Source organism: Mesoplodon densirostris, chromosome 12, assembly GCF_025265405.1.
Source record: "Mesoplodon densirostris isolate mMesDen1 chromosome 12, mMesDen1 primary haplotype, whole genome shotgun sequence".
In the NCBI taxonomy this organism is placed as follows: domain Eukaryota; kingdom Metazoa; phylum Chordata; class Mammalia; order Artiodactyla; family Ziphiidae; genus Mesoplodon; species Mesoplodon densirostris.
Window position 1 is genome coordinate 32,138,030 of NC_082672.1, and position 21,728 is coordinate 32,159,757.

The 21,728-nt window shown below is 37.9% G+C and overlaps 1 protein-coding gene across 4 annotated transcripts in view; it reads right to left on the reverse strand.

Moving 5' to 3' along the window:
* The window catches only part of AKAP7 (A-kinase anchoring protein 7), a 131,542-nt gene that overhangs the window by 37,264 nt on the left and 72,550 nt on the right, over positions 1-21,728 (reverse strand). For all 4 annotated transcript variants that reach the window (XM_060114807.1, XM_060114806.1, XM_060114804.1 and 1 more), the window contains one exon: positions 19,664-19,811. In XM_060114807.1, the coding sequence (XP_059970790.1) occupies positions 19,664-19,811 (148 nt within the window). The remainder of the gene's footprint in view (positions 1-19,663; positions 19,812-21,728) is intronic.

Here is a 21,728-nt window from a genome sequence, read left to right on the forward strand (position 1 = left end):
CAAGTATGTCAGTAGCCCACAAAATGCCCCAAATCTAGAAGCATCGCTGAGAAAAAGATCAGCGATAATAGCATCTTTCTTAATGAAAACACAAGGTGGTTAGGCAGATTCAGGGACAACAAAGCAGTTGATTTCCAGACATGACGATATATTTTGAACTTCATGACATAAGATTTCATGTAACCGTTCCAAATCTGTTATCTTATCTTGGGAAGAGCCTTATTTTATGACACCATGAGAAGGAAAGACTGCTCATAGTGCCAGGGTTACCACCCAAATTCTTTTTTTTTTTTTTTTTTTTTGCGTTACGCGGGCCTCTCACTGCTGTGGCCTCTCCCGTTGCGGAGCACAGGCTCCGGACACGCAGGCTCAGCGGCCATGGCTCACGGGCCTGGCCGCTCCGGGGCATGTGGGATCTTCCCGGACCGGGGCACGAACTCATGTCCCCTGCATCGGCAGGCGTACTCTCAACCACTGCGCCACCAGGGAAGCCCACCACCCAAATTCTTAACTTTACTCCTCGACTTCCCAGCTAAGCACTCACACCCATTCACCAGGCACTGAAAGGAGAGGGCAGTGGATGATAATGAAAACTGCCCGCAGTTCTGCAGGCAGTGTGTCTACCTTCCTATTCATCTGAACAAAAAGAGTGTGTAGTCTGGAAGAATAAAACCTGTCAATTTTTAAAATCCTAAGCATTACTTTTTGTGTTAAAGAAAGAGATATTTGCAGTGAACATTCTTCATTGAGGAAAATGAGCAACTCCTGGCATCCCCCAATCCCGGCATTGGTGTAGTGATAGAACCTTTAGAAATAAAAAGCCAGAGGTTTGAATCTCAGATCTGTCAGGTATTAACAGTTCTGAAACATTGACCTCTTTGTCTGAGTTTTGATTTCTTCATCTGTAAACCTGGTAAGTTCAATATAAAGTTTTAATTTGTTGTTGGAAAGTAGGTAGTGTTTGGGAGGAGAGAAAGGACAAGAGAACAGACTGTGGGAGCAGTGTATCTATATGCGCCTCAGTCTTCCCAGCACCAGCTAGCAATCTCACCTCCTCCTCTACAAATTTCTGGCCCCCCTAGCCGCCATCTTGAGTTACTGCTTATCCATGGAAACTCCAAACAAGAAGACCCCTCACTCCAGTGCAGCATCCAGGGGATAACATTCTGCGATGGATCCTACCAACTTCACTTTATTAATTAGTCCCTGTTGGCACTACTACTGAAAACATACAATTAAGAATGAAAGATATAGGGCTTCCCTGGTGGCGCAGTGGTTGAGAGTCCACCTGCCGATGCAGGGGACACGGGTTTGCGCCCTGGTCCGGGAAGATCCCACATGCCCCAGAGCGGCCAGGCCCGTGAGCCATGGCCGCTGAGCCTGTGCGTCCGGAGCCTGTGCTCCGCAGCAGGAGAAGCCACAACAGTGAGAGGCCCGCGTACCGCAAAAAAAAAAAAAAAAAAAGAATGAAAGATATAAATTGTATCATTAGCTAAGTAACAGTGTGTATCTCAGGATATCCTGCAATCCAAGGCGGGGTGGGCAAGTGGCGTGGCTATGTTAAGAGGCTTTTTTTTTTTTTTCATAAGCGTTAAAAGTGAATTAACCATAATAAAAGATTAGAAAACAACTGAGAAATTCAAGACAGGAGTTTTAAAACTGGCTTTTAATTGTGCAAATAATTAGCACACCGTTTAACCTCAAAGAGGGGGTGGGGTCTGAGTTCAAGGTCACTAAGGTTTTTCTCAGTTCTGAAAGGCTGTAATTTCACCCTGTAGGTTTATGACTACTCCTAGCTCAGGATTTCCAAGAATGGTTTTTACACTGCATAGTTTTGGAATTTTTCAATAAAGATGATTCCTTCAACATACAATTAAATGTGATTTTCCTTCTACAGATTTCATAAGTTTTCATATACACAAATTTTCAACTCAAAAATAACTAAGAAATTCATGTGTCTGTATGTTTTCATTTAGGAAACAAGCTATATATATGGAATTCTGGTGAAAAAAATAGATCTTTCTCCCTGCCATTCCATGCCCCCTCCCCCCCGCAAATCTGAGTAGCTATCATTCAGAAGGACCTAGAAAGTATCCATCTTTTACCCAATTATTTGGAAATACAACAGTATGTCAGTATGTAACTAACTAGAATAGTTTAAGATGTAAGCCCCTCCTCACCCATCCCTATCTCACAAAACAATCAAGTTGTAAGTTAAAATTAAAAATAATCGCTAACATTTCCTGGACACCTACTATATACCAGGCACTTGCTAAGGGCTTTACATTTACTCATTCATTTAATCCCTACCACGGCTCTGAGGTATAGGTACAATTACTATCCCCACTGCACAGGCGAAAAACTTAACCTCAGGAAAGTAACTTGGCCAAAATCTCTCAGAGAACTATGACAATAATGGGATTTGAATTCAATCTGTCTGGCTGCATAAGCCCTGAGCATCTCATTGCAGAGTTCTGTATTATTCAACACAATTTGTGTGTGGTATCAGGTATATACTTTATGAAACCTCTTACAATTTCAGAATAATGTTCAGAAAAATAGTTATTTAATCAAGCTCTATGGTAATATGTTGTAAATGCTTTGGTTTCTCATGTTTTGTCACCAGATCCTTTTATTAATGGTGCTAGAGTATTTAAAATCCTATTTTAAAACAAAGACCTAAAGACAGATCCCTTATTGGAGCTGGAGCCCTGCTGCCTGCTATGCCTTGGGGAAATGACTCAAGGGAGAACACGGGCACCAGAACAACCCTGGGAAGCCTTCAGCTTCCAGGAAAAAGAGCAACTTGGACCATTCACAAGTAATCCTAGAAAATATTAGTAGGGTTTTATTAGGGGGTTAACAGACTCCTTTCAGTAATACATAGAGAGCTACCATAACTAGAAGATTAGAAAAAGAAGTAAGGTTAACATCAATGAGAAAAAATATTGGATATCATGTTCATAAATTTAAAACCATAACCTTTTCATGTTTTCTTTTCTCACAGGCCTCACTACAAACAAATCATGGTTAAAACAGTTGCCCATATCTGCTATAGCTGTTTCAATTTTTATAATGGTTGAAATGGCAGGAATAAAACTAAAAAGTATGAGGGGGCAGCAGCTGCCTCTTCTTCATGTACTTTGAAATGTCAGCTCTGATTACTATCTCCAATGGGAAAATATAATTCTTAACTATGACCAAAGACTCTATTCTCTTTGTCATTGTTTGGCTTTATTTTCTATCTATAACTGAAAACATGTATATGTGGATTTCTGGGCAATCTTGCTATAAAAGTCTGACTCTAAGGGAAAAAATCTCACTGTAATATTCTGACTCTGTAAAACTGTACAGAATACCAATTCTTCTGAGATCTCCCATTCATTAAGAAAGGAAATCTGAGTTTGACAACTTACAGAAGCAAATGAGAAAGAAAAGAAAAAGTAAATGTTCCTGTATTCAAAAGAGTGGAGAGAAAGAGGACATCAAATCATGAAGTGTAAAAAGAGGGGGAGGGCTTCCCTGGTGGTGCAGTGGTTGAGAGTCCGCCTGCCGATTCAGGGGACACAGGTTCGTGCCCCGGTCCGGGAGGATCCCACATGCCGCGGAGCGGCTGGGCCCGTGAGCCATGGCCGCTGGGCCTGCGCGCCCGGAGCCTGTGCTTCACAACGGGAGAGGCCACAGCAGTGAGAGGCCCGCGTACCGCAAAAACAAAACAAAAAAAAAAAAAAAAAAAAGAGGGGGAAAACGCTTTATCCCTCCAAATTCTGGAACCAAGCCTTAGGAGACATGCCTTTAAGCACAGAAGGCACACTTCAGGAAGATTTCCTTATAAAGCAGGTAGCACTCTTACAGAAACTGTTACACCAAGAAATGTCACAGTTTCAGTGAAAAGTTACATAACTTCAAGAAATGCTTGGGGCTTCCCTGGTGGCACAGTGGTTAAGAATCCGCCTGCCAATGCAGGGGACATGGGTTCGAGCCCTGGTCTGGGAAGATCCCACATGCCGTGGAGCAACTAAGCCCGTGCTCCACAACTACTGAACCTGTACTCCAGAACCCGCAAGCCGCAACTACTGAGCCCACGTGCCACAACTACTGAAGCCAGCGTGCCTAGAGCCTGTGCTCCGTAACAAGAGAAGCCACCGCAATGAGAAGCCCACACACCACAACGAAGAGTAGCCCCTGCGCACTGCAACTAGAGAAAAGCCCGCACGCAGCAACGAAGACCCAACGCAGCCAAAAATTAATTAATGAATTAATTAAAAAAATAAAAAAGAAATGCTTGACAATTTATGGAAACACAATTCATAAAAATTGGGATGTTCTGGAATATATCCCAGTTTTTTTATGTTGACATCAGTGTACCAAAAACCAAGCAGTTACTCTGGGCTTGAAGAAGTTTAGATGGACTTACTCAATATTGTATTCTGTTTCTCTATGTTCCTGTAAAACCAAATTTTAATTTTCAATAATCAATCCACAGTAAGCATATATTTATCACCTAGATGCTACTCCATTTTGAGTCATGCTACATCTATGTAGCCATTTTGTACCCAAAGGGCAAGGTTCTGAAACTACATCATTAAATATTGATATTTGAAAGCTGTTCTTATGGGTGTCTATCTGCAAAGGAAAGAGACTGAAAAATTATAACTGAAAAACTTTAAGGGTAATCTGTAAATCTCACCAGTAAAGTCCTTTTTAATTACCAGCTAAAAGAATCTTGACCAACCAGAAATTTGGGAGCCAAGAATTATTTTTTAACATTATTCCTACTTTAGTCATATTTTCAACAAAGACTTTTTAACTTCTCTCTGCAGTGCTTTAGCCGTTTTTCTCAAAAACTGAAAGTTATAGTTATCTGCATTTGAAACTGCCATATGCTATACAATTTCAGTAGGTAATTGGAAAGACAATGTGTTTTTTCCTATATATGAAACACAAGGAGAAAAACATAACATACCATGTGCATTTAGGAAAGGAGAGGAAACAAGCAGATAACCAGAGGTACAAAGGAAGTCCTTCCTTACCAATCCATGATGTCCTTCCCAATCTCCACTGACACATGCCAGCTTAGCGCCCAGCTTCAAATACCTCCACCCTGCTTATTATTCAGTCAGTTCTCTTCTATGTATGTGGCCAAACCTTGAACAATGTATGTAACTGAAGCCTTTTCCTTAATGGTGAGAAATCAATTAGGGCAGAGAATCTATTTCCCCGCTCAGAGAACAGACAGCAGCAGGGCTGGGAGAAGGGCTGAGAAGTTACAGTGTGTACCTAGACACCTTGAATTTGTATTATACCATTTTATCAATTCAATTTGATTCCAGGTGCTATTTATTACACACTGAGTATGTGCTAATGTGATAAGCACGTCGGCTCTTGGGGTGAAGTTAACTCTTGAGTCGAGGGGTGCTGCCAGAGGAGGTGAGAGAGAAAGCCTGGGTCAAAGGAAGGTGGGGGGCCCACATGTGCAGGCACGCGGGAAGGGAGCAGAAGGAAGCCCAGCATTTGCATTGTGGTAAATCCCATTGGACAGTTTTAGGAAGGCAGTGCAGGACCAGGATGACAAAGGCCGGGAACGGTCACCTACCCTGCCTGGACAGATACTGTTCAGGCCTGCTTTTTTTTTTTTTTTTTTTTTTTTTAATTAGTTTCTGCTTTATAACAAAGTGAATCAGTCATACATATACATCTGTTCCCACATCCCTTCCCTCATGCATCTCCCTCCCTCCCACCCTCCCCATCCCACCCCTCCAGGCGGTCACAAAGCACCGAGCTGATCTCCCTGTGCTCTGCGGCTGCTTCCCACTAGCTATCTACCTTACGTTTGGTAGTGTATATATGTCCATGCCTCTCTTTCGCTTTGTCACAGCTTACCCTTCCCCCTCCCCATATCCTCAAGTCCATTCTCAAGTAGGTCTGTGTCTTTATTCCTGTTTTACCCCTAGGTTCTTCATGACATTTTTTTTTTTAAATTCCGTATATATGTGTTAGCATACGATATTTGTCTTTCTCTTTCTGACTTACTTCACTCTGTATGACAGACTCTAGGTCTATCCACCTCATTACAAATAGCTCAGTTTCGTTTCTTTTTATGGCTGAGTAATATTCCATTGTATATATGTGCCACATCTTCTTTATCCATTCATCCGATGATGGACACTTAGGTTGTTTCCAGCTCCGGGCTATTGTGAATAGAGCTGCAATGAACATTTTGGTACATGTCTCTTTTTGAATTATGGTTTTCTCAGGGTATATGCCAGGCCTGCTTTTTTACAGTCTGTTCTTCTTTGCAGGCATTAGCAATGAATTCACAAAAACTGACATGAGTTATGTACTCATGGACAAGGCAAATGTTTGCATGTTAAAACCTATTTAAAAAAAGAAAGAAAGAAAAGCAGAGAATACACTTAATCTTCTGGCCAGTATTTGTATTACCCGATATGGCTGCTTTCTTATTCAAGTGCCTTTAATCCTTTAATGCCCTGAACCTTTCAGAGAGAAAGAAACATCCTTCATAGGAAGAAAACATGTATTTCAAAAAGCCAAAAGGACCCAATAAGTAGATTCTATTTGTAGTTTAACAATGTAAACAACACAAAATTTGGTTCTACAGTTCCCAACTTATTGGGGGGTTTTCACAGGTCCTAATTCTTTATGTAGAATATCCTCCATATGTGTAGTTCTGAAAGTGGTTCACTGTTTGTCTTGAGCAAGACAACAGTCACATTTCCTGCTATGTAAAGCATTTGAAGACTTCAAATAAAAGGTGCTTTAATAACTCAGTATATAATTATTAAAGTTTTTTCCCTCTAATAACATTTAAAGTGATACAGAAGAATGAAAGTGAATCCCCAAGATAAAGAAAAGAAAATTCTCTTATACTAGATGAAATGCAGTTAAATCAAGATTGGTTTCAGCAGGTCTCAGGATCTGTCATGAGCCACCATGGTCTAGGCTGACACTCATCTGATACACTATGTCAGTATTCATTCTGTTTATGGATTCATCTAACAAGTTTTAGTAACTATCAGAACTGTGCTTAAAAACCCAAAACACTGAGTCTATTTTCTGTTAATACATTTTGTAATTTACATCCAAAATGTGTATCTGTTAGGATGCATTCAGCTGCAAGTAACAAAAAACACCTGATTCAAGAGGTTACGAATTTTTCAAAATGTCATTACCTCCTATAATCTGAGGTAGAGTTGCTCTAAGGTTGGTTAATTCTGTGACTTAAGATCATCAAGATTCACCTTCTAGTCTCCCATACTCAGCACATGGGCTTGAAGTCACCTAGTGTCCCTGTGGTTAAGATGCTGCTAAGTCCAGGGATCGCATGTATACTCAACAATTTCCAGCTAAAAAATGACGTTCTCTTCCCAATAAATTATACATCATCAAGAAAACTGTTCTCTGAGGTCCCAAGCAGACTTCCCCTCACTTATCAGAACTGGGTCACGTGACACTTCCTAAACTAATCACTGGCAAGAAGAATGGAACCAATCAGGGCGAAAGTGGAGCCCACGTGCCCTAAAGCCCACCGCCTCACAGGGAAGGGACAGCTCTGCCAATCAGCAATCAGGGCGGGAAGAGAATGGACTCAGAAGAGGCAAAACTCAGAAGAGTTTTATATTTAACTTTTAATAAAAATGTGGTATCTACTGTTTGGTCAATTAAACTTAGAAAAGTTCTTGAAAAGCTCTATAAATAATTTTGTATAGCAAAAAAAGATAAAAGCCTTAAAAAGTGAATCAATAAAGGGTGGCATGGTAATTTTTATTTTTATTTATTTTATTTTATTTTATTTATTTATTTTTGCAGTATGCGGGCCTTTCACTGTTGTGGCCTCTCCCGTTGCGGAGCACAGGCTCCGGACGCGCAGGCTCAGCGGCCATGGCTCACGGGCCCAGCCACTCCGCGACATGTGGGATCTTCCCGGACCGGGGCACGAACCCGTGTCCCCTGCATGGGCAGGTGGACTCTCAACCACTGCGCCACCAGGGAAGCCCAGATTTTTAAAAAAATCTATCATATATAGATAAATGTATGCCACACTTATGAACTAAATTCTTGCTAAAAATGCATAGTTGGAGCAAAACTGTGAACTCCCTTTCTCTAAACCATATTAGGCTAAGATTGACTTCTTAAGTAAAAGCTTTTGCTTTGATCAGAGCTGTTAGCAATGAAAATATATTTGGCAGCTATGGTTCCCTGGTATGAAATATAAAACATGATAATCAAATGTAGTTTCCTGTACTCAGAGCCAGAATCTAAACAAAATATTCCCCTGAATACCCTAGTCAATAGAAGATCAAATAGAGCCACAATTCATGAATTGACAAAATGTTGTTCTTCCTGTTAGCTACAGATAGTGCTTTAGGTATTTTATACAAAACATAGGTAACACTTTATTGTGTTTTTCCCATAGCTCCCCAAAAATCTCAGTTTTCCATATTCACCACTGCATTTTTATACATAAATTATATATAAATATGTGTGTGCAATATAAAATATTACATAAATACAAAAAGGCATTTGATAGATATATCATATATGTGTATATGTGCATTTTTATTTTTGAAATGCACCAATTAATCCATGCCAATTTAAGGACAGCATTAGGAATGAGGCAAATTTATAAAAATCTGACTGGGTGTTCTGATGTTAGGAAAGTAAGAATACTGTTGCAATAAGTATTCTAGTATAACTAGTAGTGCCATTAATCTTAATAACTAACATTTTTATAACTTTATATGTCAGGCACTGTGTTAAGTACGTTTAAAACATTAATAAGCATTAATTAGTTTGGTGAAAAAACACGTTCAGAGGCAATTAGGCAATGTGATGGGTTAGCCATAACTTTTGGCAACTTAGGCAGGCTCTCCTAAGACTAATTCCCTATATCTTAATGGCTTCTTTTGACTGCAGAATCTGCCCTCCAATCATTTCATTCATTTATTTTTCTTTTTATTTGGAATTCAATATTTTCTTTCATGTTTTCTAAAATACACTTAAAATCAGAGGCTGTACACATAAATCATAAAATAACACAAATTATTACCGCATCATCCTAGCAGTGATGCTTAATTTGTCACATAGTTAAATTGACCACATAGCACTACCCCTTTAATATGTAAGGTTCCCAAGGCATCTAATATAAATCATAAGGTTTGAAACCCGGCCAACAGATGCTGGATTTTCAAAATAGCCTGAGCCACAGCTGCCACTCTGTGTTAGCATCAGATTAATAGCTGATATACCAGTTAAAATACAGTGAGCCATCATTACGATTAATTTGCTCAGTTACTTACCCTGCAACTTCCTCTAACTCAAGCAGATGGAAAGCAACAAGCTGAGAGTTCCAACTAACAGCTGCTTTTCAATTTTATTAGGGGCATAAATAATGAAACTTCACTTTCTTTTTAGAAGACAGGTTTCATCAAGGAAACATTGTAAGAAGAGGACAATTACATTACAAAAAGGAACAAGATTGGCATTTGAAATATAATATTTTACCACGTCAAAGGTTCCACTTTTCAAGAACACTATGCTTTCTAGGTAGGATGATGTAAGTCCCATTTAAAGCAGGATACTCTTGGTTTTCTTCTTTTAACCCAGCATAGTACACTTACAAGTATCCATCTGGGTAATAAATTACATGGTTATTCAATTTGTGTGTCATAGAGTAAATAATTAAATACCTTGCACTCAGCTCTTATTAAATTACTTGATAATTAAGTTTTCAAGTAAAAAAAAAAAATGTACAGTTCCCTTAGGTGATAAACTGTCTTTTCTCTTTTCCCTCATCTAACATGCTTGAGGTAGATTCATCTTACTCAGTCTAACTAGAGATGAAATTTTCTTAATCATCTCCCTGTCAGCCTGTGCAAAAGAAAACAAGACAAAATGTTTTGGTCCTGCCTACCACAAAAGAGGCATTCCTATATTATAAAATATAAATTTCACATAATAATGATTTTTTTAATGCATCGTTTCATATAGATATGCTATTGTCAGTCCTGGGTATTTTTCTACTTGTCACATTTTTACCACAGAATGCTTAAATGGAAACTTAAAAGGGATGAACAGAAAAATTAAGGAGAGAGGGATCAACCTAGTTTATATTTTATAGAGAGATAACTGAGTAGCCACCAAAATTAATTTGTTCAAAGAAAGAGTAGGAAATATTGATCAAAATTAAGTTTGGAATGTTGTCTGAGGATTAAATTTTTTCATAGTTTTCTTGGACACATGAACTAAATCAGGAGTTCTTAAATGTTTTGGCCTTAGGACCCCTTAACATTCTTAAAACTTATCTACAATCTCTCCCTACCAAGAGCTTTTGTTTATTTGGATTATGTTGTCAATATTTACTACATTAGAAATTAAAACAGAATTTTAAAAAATTTATTTATTCATTCCTTTCAAAATATCAATAATAAATCCACTATATGTTATAATAAATAATGTTTTGTGAAAATACCTATATTTTTTTAATTAAAATTTTTTCTAGTGAAATGAATGGCATTATTTTTCATTCTCATAATTTTCTTTAGTGTCTGGCTTAATCAGACAGTTTTATCCTCATATCTGATTCTGCATTCAATCTGTTGCAATATGTTGTTTCATTTGAAGTATAAGAAAAATCCAGCCTCACATAGAAGTATATTTAGAAGAAGGAAGAGAATAATAGCCTTTTCAGATAACTGTGGATATTCTTCTTTGATATTACATCAAAACTTGACAAGTTGTAGTTTCTTAAAGTTTAGTTGCAATGTGGAATCTTAAAAGCATAACAATGAACTTTTCATACTCTTTACAGTCAAATCTTGTGGTCTATATTGACCTTTTAATGGGTCTTTTATCCATGCATGTCTTTGTAACAACACACACCAGTCATTTTAAAAATACTGATTCACTGAGTTATGCAGATTCTCCATATTTTGACGTATTTCATTATATAACATCAAAAAATTCATTAATATAACACCATCTCATTAGGTAAGTCTTTATGGATTACCAAGGGAAGCAAGTAAATGTTTGGGGGTGAAGGAAATTTTCAGTATCTTGATAATGATAATGGTTTCACAAGTGCATACATATGTTAAAAACTCATCAAGTTATACACTTTAAACAGGTAAAAGTTTTGTGGATAAGTTATACCTCAATAAAGTAAAGACAGATAGTGTGATAGATAAACTGGAAAAATGGAGTTCCTTTTTCTACTCTGTGTTCTCTACTTTTGTGTATAAAATTTTCCATTAAAAAAGGGGGGGGGGCTTCCCTGGTGGTGCAGTGGTTAAGAATCCGCCTGCCAATGCAGGGGACACGGGTTTGAGCCCTGGTCCGGGAAGATCCCACATGCCGTGGAGCAACTAAGCCCATGTGCCACAACTACTGAGCCTGAGCTCTAGAGCCTGTGAGCCACAACTACTGAGCCCACGTGCCACAACTACTGAAGCCCATGTGCCTAGAGACCGTGCTCCACAACAAAAGAAGCCACCGCAATGAGAAGCCCATGCACTGCAACGAAGAGTAACCCCGCTCGCCGCAATTAGAGAAAGCCTGTGCACAGCAACAAAGACCCAACGCAGCCAAAAATAAATAAATTAAATAAATACATTTTTTTTAAAGTGGGGGAAAGTCTTTAAGTTTAGGAATCTGTCAACTCATGGTAATAGATTAGTTTTCTAAAATTCTTATTATTGCCTGAAAGCTTGAATTTTATTATTAGCAGTAAATCATGTCAGTTGTCCTTGATGTGACAGGTTTATTTATTTTCAAGAAGATGTCTGCCAAACACCCAAGTGTGAAAATGAAAAATGTCCATGGGTCAATTTTCAAGAAAAAATGGTGTTCCATGAAGGAAAGTGCCTATTTTAGCTCGCAACTTAAGCAACCACACAGTGCTCTTCCCTGAGTTAATCTCCCACTTCAATATGCAGAGATGCTTTATGAGCACCTCCCATTTTTGTTACACAAATATTGAAAAGACACATTCTCAAAGGTTGAGATTAAATACAATTAATAATTCTTACTACTCAGCAAGACCATGCTTAGGTGAAATTGGCTTTTTTTTTTTTTTTTTGCAACTGCCTTGATTCACACTGGTAACCCACAGTTTTACCCACCACTGCTTTTGCATCATCAGTGCAAATGTTAACCCAGAGGAAAAAGCAAATAATATCTTAGTATTAATATAAAAATAGTTTTGCCCTCACAGACCCTAAAAGTATCTCAGGGACTGCCAGGGATCCATGGACCAAACTTTGAGAAATAGTGACTAAAGCCATAAGAGTTTAAAGCCCAACAAAAGTGTAGCCTTAGACTATTAAATCATTCATAAGATAAGCACAATGAAGCACATTTTTACTGGTCCTACAGAGTGAAGGCAGAAAGAGAAAAACAAATACTATATGCTAACACATATATATGGAATCTAAAAAAAAAATAGTTCTGATGAACCTAGTGGTAGGACAGGAATAAAGATGCAGACGTAGAGAATGGACTTGAGGACACAGGGTCGGGGGAGGGGAAACTAGGACGAAGTGAGAGAGTGGCATTGACATATATACACTACCAAACGTAAAAGAGATAGCTAGTGGGAAACAGCTGCATAGCACAGGGAGATCAGCTCGGTGCTTTGTGACCACTTAGAGGGGTGGGATAGGGAGGGTGGGAGGGAGACGCAAGAGGCAGGAGATATGGGGATATATGTATAGCTGATTCACTTTGTTATACAGCAGATACTAACACAACATTGTAAAGCAATTAGACTCCAATAAAGATGTAAAACAAAAAAAAAGTAAATGATTTACGTGAGAAAAAACAGACATTTAAGCACATATCTAATGCCAATACCCCTACCTACTAAGTAAACCTTTAAGTGAGTGTATGACATTTTAGCAACATAAACATGTTCAAATTAAACATTTTAGACATTTATTACTTATCACTGATATGACAAAGGCTCAGATTTATGGATTCTAGAAAGCTGAAAGAGATCTGTCCTAGCTACGCCTTTCACCCAAGGAAGAGAAACTGTTCACTTCCTTTTCCCTCCACCCCTTCCTACCCTATCAACCAATGGGTCAATTACATTGACATCATTACCTTCCACAGAGAAGACTCCCATGCTTACATACCAAACTGGGCAAGATCCAGAGCTTTTGGAGCTGTGCCCTGACCCCTAATGGTAAAGAAGTACTGAAGGTTAAAACACCAAAGTCACATCTCAGGGTCTCCTTAGAAGTAACCCCCAAAAGTACTTTCCTTTTGGCTGAACCACCACCTATACAGGACCACCGGGAATCACTGGATGGACCATGACAAGGCTTTTAAGACTGACAGGACTGGTCTAAGCTGTCCAGGTCTAAGAGTGATTCTAAAAAGGTGGTGACACCTGGATAGAATAAAGTCATTGACTCAACTCACTTGGAATTCTCCATAGTTATTTCAGCCCATAAAGTCTGAGTCTGGTGTCCTGTTGGTCTGACCTATTTGACATTGGCTACAGACTGCTGACTACAGCTCTGATGATGCTAACTTACTGACTATGACCCCTCTCCTCTTCTATCACCATATCTGCATAGGCCTGTTTGTTTCTATTTCAGCTGATGGTCGGCCCAACCCTAACCCTCTCACTGCCTCTGTTCTACAGTTAGAACTAATTGATGGTCTTATCTTTAGGATCCAATCCTAAGTCATTATTGAGTATTAAACTTCACCCTCTTTTTATCTCACATCTATCTACTCAGTTTCCTTTATCACTTACTGACTTAGTATATTCAACTGTGCCCATCTCCTTTCCCACCTCCCTGACCAACTCCTCAAACTCACAAACCTCCCCTCTGTAGCCTCCTCAGCTAACTAGACTGTACACTCAGTCACGGTGCCTCCTAGCTCTAATATTACTATTATTCCTATCGCTTAATATTATCACTAATATTACCCCCACCCTGCCTCCCAATCTATTGCTTCTCTCCCCCTGTAAACTGTACCTATTGTTCCTGGACTGTGTCCTTTCTCTACTATCCACCTCATCCTATTTATCCAAGCTCTGCCACTCCCCATCTCCACTTTCCTAGAAGCTAAAGTTATAAGCTTCTTCCACTGTGTCCTATCAAAGCCCATTATTGTTAGGGATGAAGCCCTATTTCTCTATTCCTCCTCCCTCTCCATTTCCCAGATGTAGTCTTAGCTCCCCAGTGATGCTGCATCACTCTTAAGGGCTATGTCTTATACTTCTCTGTATCTCATTATACCTGAGAGAAGTGCACGCATTGTACACTTTCAATAACATTCATTAAATTAATGGTGAATAATTACTATTAAACCAAAAAACAGCTGGGGTTCTCAGAAAATCATGTTTATACCTCTGCTTGCAGAAGCTATAAAGAAGTACACTGGCCTGTAAAAAAAAAAAATATATATATATATATATATATATATATATATATATATACATACATGTATCTCTTCTAGACCTTTCCAAATTCCCCACTGCCTCCTCTGACAGCTGAAAGTAAACTAGCTTTGCAAGCATTAAACTGCTCATCAATCTTACAAAGGGTGTCATTTAGTCAATTACCTTCCCTAAGGAAATATAAATGGAAAAGAGCTGCAAGAGAAAAATTAACTCACCCAACTCCAGTAAGTAGCTCACAGAGAACAGCTTTCACCACCCTAGGATATCTGAGCTATAGTTCATTCCTGGATTCACCAGGAAGAACTGGTTTTTCACTTTTTTTTTTTTTAAATTTTAGCTGATTAATGCAGTTAGGTTTGTAAGAAGTTATACCTCAATATTAGGTAAGCATAATATCAACCACATTTCTTATTATGAGAGAATTAAAATGTAGTACCTTTCTCTTGCATCTGAACATGTGACTGTTGCCTCCATATCCTACCAAACTCCCCTAACACTCCATATAAAGATGCACGATGGCAGAAGCTGGAGAGGAAAATGCTCAGCATGGAAATGAAAAGTAGACCCAGGGAACAGCAGCAGCTGCCAGGGGATCCAAACTCAGATGCCTTCAGGAACCAACCAAGTAATGCAAGTGAGTTAGGCAAATTGTAGAAGAACAAGAGTCAGGGGATGATGAAAGGCAGCTACTTTCAAGGTGTGCCTACTACCCCACCCAGGAAATCACTGCATGCAAGAACGTAGAGCACGTGTGGCCACATTTCTGGATTGTTCAAAGGCATCAGAAACCTAGATTTTTTACATAAAATCACCCCCAGATTGGAAAGTAATTAAAATTATACAAACAAATTTTAAAACCCTGTGTTAGTTGAGTACAACATGAAAGGCTGCTGATTTGTGATCTTTGGAACACAAAGTAAGGTTGGTGGGGTGTAAAAAAAACATTCTAAAAAAATTTCCTAAAACTAAATCTCTATTTCACAACCACTTTTAGTAACTGGATTTCTATGTTAATCCTCTATGTCTGACTACTTAATTAATGATCACACCAGATAGATGAAAAGCTCAAATGCAAAAATAATAACAAAAAAATCAGAAGAAAATATAAACGAAAATGTATCAAATCTTTGGTTTGGAGATGACTCTAGTCATAATAATTAAAGAAATCACAGAATTTTTTATCCATAGTTTTACAAAAATTAAAAACATTTAATATGAAAAATATCTTGTGACCAAAACTAAATGCAAAATAAAACCTGGAAAAATATCTGAAGTCAATATGGCAAAGGGCTAATTATCTTTACTCTTAAGAAAACCTCACAAGTTGGTAAGAGACACAAGAAGAATGCACTCCAACTCCTTATGGACAAAGATGGTTGCTGTTGCCAGTTCCTAACCTAATACAAAGTAGTGCACCCTGTGGGACTAGGACTGAGACATCTGCAAAACCACACATGGGGTTATGAGGGGGAAACATGCATAATTAAATGAGCTCTCAAAAAAAACTTTAAAAGCACCAGAGGAAATCAAGTGCCACAAAGGACCCAACAAATAGTAGAATTCACACCCAAGGAATAAGATTTTCAAAACATGAATTTTCAAAATTAATTATATTGACATCATCAAAGAAATAAATGAAGGAATAGGATCTATAAAGCAAAGATCAGAACAGGAAAGGATGAAAAAGAATCAACTGGAAGTCTTGGAAATGAAGCATATAGTCATTATTTTGTTTTTTTGCTTTCTTTTTAATGTCCTAAATGATACAATTGAGACAACTAAAAAGAAAATCAGTGATTTGGAATCCAGCGCTCTCCAAGAATGCACCATTAACAAATTAAGAGATAGGAAATATGTAAATCTAATAAATTCTCTCCCCAGAAAAATCCACATAGGTACCTACATACAAAGTTTTATAAACAATTTCAGAAGGTTCCCAGAGTCCCTGAAGCCTAACTTCTACTCTAGAATTCTGAATACAAAATATCTTAAGATCCGAAATCTGTCTCACTCTTTAATGCATACAACACAATACTGGTTCAAAGTTCAGGAAACAGACATTAAATTTGAGTTAGTATCAAATTAAAGAGAAGCCATACCAATGGAAGCCAATTAAATCTGAACAAGAAGGCAGAAGATCTAAATAGACATTTCTCCAAAGAAGACATACAGATAGCTAAAAAGCAGGTGGAAAGATGCTCAACATTACTAATTATTAGAGAAACGCAAATCAAAACTATAATGAGGTATTCCCTCACACCGGTCAGAATGGCCATCATCAAAAAATCTACAAACAGTAAATTCTGGAGAGGGTGTGAAGAAAGGGAATGCTCATGCACTGTTGGTGGGACTGTAAACTGGTACAGCCACTTTGGAGAACAGTATGGAGGTTCCTTAAAAAACTAAAAATAGAGCTACCATATGATCCAGCAATCCCACTCCTAGACATATATCTGGAGAAAACCATAATTCGAAAGGATACATGCACCCCAATGTTCATTGCAGCACTATTTACAATAGCCAGGACATGGAAGCAACCTAAATGTCCATCAGCAGAGGAATGGATAAAGAAGATGTGGTACATATATACAATGGAATATTACTCAGCCATAAAAAAGGACAAAATAATGTCATTTGCAGCTACATGGATAGACCTAGAGTTTGTCATACTTAGTGAAGTAAGTCATACAGAGAAAGACAAATATCATATGATATCATTTATATGTGAAATCTAAAAAAAGAGTACAAATGAACTTATCTACAAACAGAAATAGAGTTACAGATATAGAAAACAAACTTATGGTTACCAGGGGGTAAGGGAGGGGAGGGATAAATTGGGAGATTGGGATTGACATATACACATTACTATATATAAAATAGATAACTGAGGCTTCCCTGGTGGCGCAGTGGTTGGGAGTCTGCCTGCCAATGCAGGGGACAGGGGTTCGAGCCCTGGTCTGGGGGGATCCCACATGCCGCAGAGCAACTGGCCCCGTGAGCCACAAATACTGAGCCTGCGCATCTGGAGCCTGTGCTCCACAACGAGAGGCTGCGATAGTGAGAGGCCCATGCACCGCGATGAGGAGTGGCCCCCACTTGCCTCAACTGGAGAGAGCCCTCGCGCGGAAGCAAAGAGACAACACAGCCATAAATAAATGAATGAATAAATTAATTAATTAATTAATTTAAAAAAAAATAGATAACTAACAAGAACCTGCTGTACAGCACACGGAACTCTACTCAGTACTCTGTAATGGCCTATATGGGAAAAGAATCTAAAAGAGTGGATATATGTAATGTATAACTGATTCACTTTGCTGTACAACTGAAACTAGCACAACATTGCAAATCAACTATACTCCAATAAAAATTAAAAAAAAAAAGATAATACAAAAAAAAATCTGAAGAAGAAATGAAACTCACAAAGAAAGAGTCCTGAATCCTGCCCAGTATTCTCTGTTGCAAAACTCAGGTAAGATCAAGAAAATCAGTAATTATCCATAGCAAATACAAGACTCTAGTGTGTATTAAAATTGGCTAATAATTAAATAATTATCATTTTAGATGCAGATATTGCTTTAATGTTCATAAAGGCAGGAGAATATAGAGTATGTGTAATAGGCAAAAACCATTTTTTAAATAATGTCAAATGATTGATATGGGGATATAAGATGGGTGAAGTTTGAAAGAAGCTAAATTGCTCTGAATTAGAAAAGGGTGAGAGATAAAGAAGCCTGAGAGAAAAATCTAGAGAAATTGCCTATAATAACGGGAATTTTAGAAACCAAGCTGGTAAAGAGCAATAAAAGAAAACTCAGTGAGTGGAACACAGTAATCTGGGATGACCTGAACAGAGCTGTCTAATGGCAATATAGGAGATCCATGCTGTAAGCTATATAATGCAGCCCCACAATACCTTCAGTAAAATCTACATACTGCTTTTTTTTTAAAAAATGGGAGTGGGAAAGGCAAAGAAGCACTGAGTTCTCCTTCAAGGTTGGTCTAAAGTAATTACAGAGAAGATATGGAAAGCCAGCCAAAATCTGTATTACGCAAGAAGCATTTAAATTTGCCTCTTACAATGAACCTAAACAGCAATGTTTGGTCTTCATCAAAACTTTGATGGAAGGCAGCTCTTTTACAGAGATTCTGAAAACACAAAAATCTTCCTTAAAGCACACTTGAAATGTTTCAGAACATAAAATTCAAATGACATATTAATTATCTTCTGTTTAAGATAGCTAAGATCTTTGGAAGGTAAAATAACGACTTCTCTGAAGATCTCTAGTGAGAATTTAGAAACAAAATTGTGTCTCTTGAACATTTTTAAAATACTTTAAACTTCAGTATAAAGATTCTTTCAGGATGTATATTTCCATAGGTTTTCTTCAAGCTGACGTGGAGAGAAATTACCTTGGTTGAAGGCCTTGAAATATTTAGATACTGGTATTTATCTTCTCTGAGTATTTTCATGTTACTTCAAAAGTATACAAATCAGGTTGTCTTAAGTTCACAATTTTATAAGAAGTTTGAAATTGTATATTTTAATCACAACAGATCAGGCTCCTTTAAAAGACATTCACATTGCAAACAATGAGAAATAGCCCTGTTCTGGTTTTTCAGATTCTTCATTTGGTGTACACACTTTGCACTCGGAAACGTAATTGTGTATGAACCTGTCTCATCACATGCCATCTCCCTGATATGATGACAGTGCATTTATGTATGAATCTTTGTTTCCCCTTAAAACATGTTTTCTTAGGGAAGAAATTAAAGGACAAGTTTTCAATCTTTGCAGGCCACCTATGCTTTCCCTTCCCAGAGTGAAACTTTCTGGCCTGGCACATTCTCTTCCTAATTAGAAGCAGTGAACACAAAAATGCCTGGTATAGAATGCTGTGGTCACGTATGCCTTCACTGGAGAAAATGCTTTCTTCATATTCACGAAATAAAATTAAACTGAAATGAATTATGAATCAACATTTGAAGACTGCATGATGATTGTGTTTAAAGCACAAAAGTATAAAAACTATAGGTACTAAAATCTTGATTGATAAACATGAATACTAAATATGTTCCACAAATGTTTAATGTATTATTGTCAAAACGTAATATTTAGGAAAATATGTCGTTGAGAAAAACATACAACATAAACATTTGCCAAAACAAAATGATGCTAAAGAAATCAAAATCAAAGATAATAAGTAATTTTTAAATGGCACTCACCAATCACAATTGAAGACTCACAGTGATAATAACCATTACTTTGCTTTTTCTTCAGCATGGAGCAAAGATCTATGCGATGTACCATTTCTTCTCCAAATCTGTGGCTGATAAATTTTTCATAGAATTTGGGGTCTATTTTTTTCACTCCCTTGAAATAAAAAAACAAAATCACATCAATCAATCATTTCACGTAAGCAACCAGTTCACATCTATACCACTTTCTTAGAACCTGATATTACATTTTGACTGCCTACTGCCATCTTAAAATGAATACCACAAAATTGTTGTAAAGTTGTTTTTAAAGTCTCTCTGCCTAGAATGAGTTGTATTTTTTTTAAAAAAATCATTAAAGAGTGTTGAGTTTGAACGTGGAAGCATTCAAATCTTCATATACTTTAAGCTTCAGAAATAATAAAATATATCAAGTTGCAATTTGATATACCATGGGAAGAGTAATCATCTCCAACAACAATGGAGCAATGGGTGAATTTTTTAAAGTGATATGGATCTTAACACTTTACAGTGTGTAAAATGTTTTAATAAATGGATGCAATTTTTAAACTTATGTAAAAATCAGCTGAAAGACAAAGGTTATTTGAAGTAGAGTAGAGCGGTCAATGGACCTTCCAAGTTTTTCTTTACCTGCCCCTCCTGATTCTCAGTGTACTTTCACAGCAGGAATAGGGCTGGTTGTTGAAAAATTACAGTGGGATGCCCTTGGTAACTTGGTAGTTCCCCCAAATATGGGAAAGAACGTCTTCCCCTCCCCTTACTATACATGGTCTTATACCCATCTCATAGTCCAAAAACACAGTCCATAAGATGAAGATACAGTACTTTACAGGGCAAGGTTACCGGCTGACTGTGCGCAAACTTTTTCTTTAAATTTATATAGGGCTTCCCTGGTGGCGCAGTGGTTGGGAGTCCGCCTGCCGATGCAGGGGACACGGGTTCGTGCCCCGGTCCGGGAAGATCCCACGTGCCGCGAAGCGGCTGGACCCGTGAGCCATGGCCGCTGAGCCTGTGCGTCCAGAGCCTGTGCTCCACAACAGGAGAGGCCACAACAGTGAGAGACCCGCGTACCGCAAAAAATAAATAAATAAATAAATAAATAAATAAATAAATAAATAAATTTATATATATATTTACATTACCCTGGAAATACCTGTTATTTGTTAAAACTTAGAAAATATAAAGAATCTAGAAAAAAAGAAAAGAAAGGGCCTCCCTGGTGGCGCAGTGGTTGAGAGTCCGCCTGCCGACGCAGGGGATACGGGTTCGTGCCCCGGTCTGGGAGGATCCCATATGCCGCGGAGCGGCTGGGCCCGTGAGCCATGGCCGCTGGGCTTGCGCATCCGGAGCCTGTGCTCCGCAACGGGGGAGGCCACAACAGTGAGAGGCCCGCATACCGCAAAAAAAGAAAAAAAAAAAAAAGAAAAGAAAAATCACTCATGACCCTGTTATTTATATAAAATACATTAACCCTGTGGTGCATATCCTTCAAGTATCCTTTTTATGCATATGTATTATCAAATTATATTTATATAAATCTTACTCAAGTGCAATTAGAATACATACTCTCCCTTTTTACTCACAAGTTACAAAAAAATTTTAAATAGAGATATAAAAACAAAAGTATTAAATCACCCCAAACTACTACTACTAAAATTTTACTATGTATTTTATTTATCCTATGCACAACATGAGTTATACCATGAGTACTAACTGACAACCAGCTTTTTTTCCCAGTTAATATGTCCTATCAATAAATAATATATTGATGTGCAAAATATTTTTACATTTCCATAGTACTCCATTGTATGGAGATATAATTTATTCATTCAATTCTTCACTGTTGAACATTTAGGTTGGTCTTAAGTTTTAATATTATATTTAACATGTTTTGTTGATACATGTTTTTGTTCTATGTCCGAACTGAGCTCCCCACCTTTCCTAACCCCTTCACTCACAGACTTTCTTTCCCACCTCAGTTCGAGTTGATCAGACTGGAAGCCTTGGGGTCATCCTTGATTCTCCTCTTTCCCTCAACGCTACCTCCAATCAA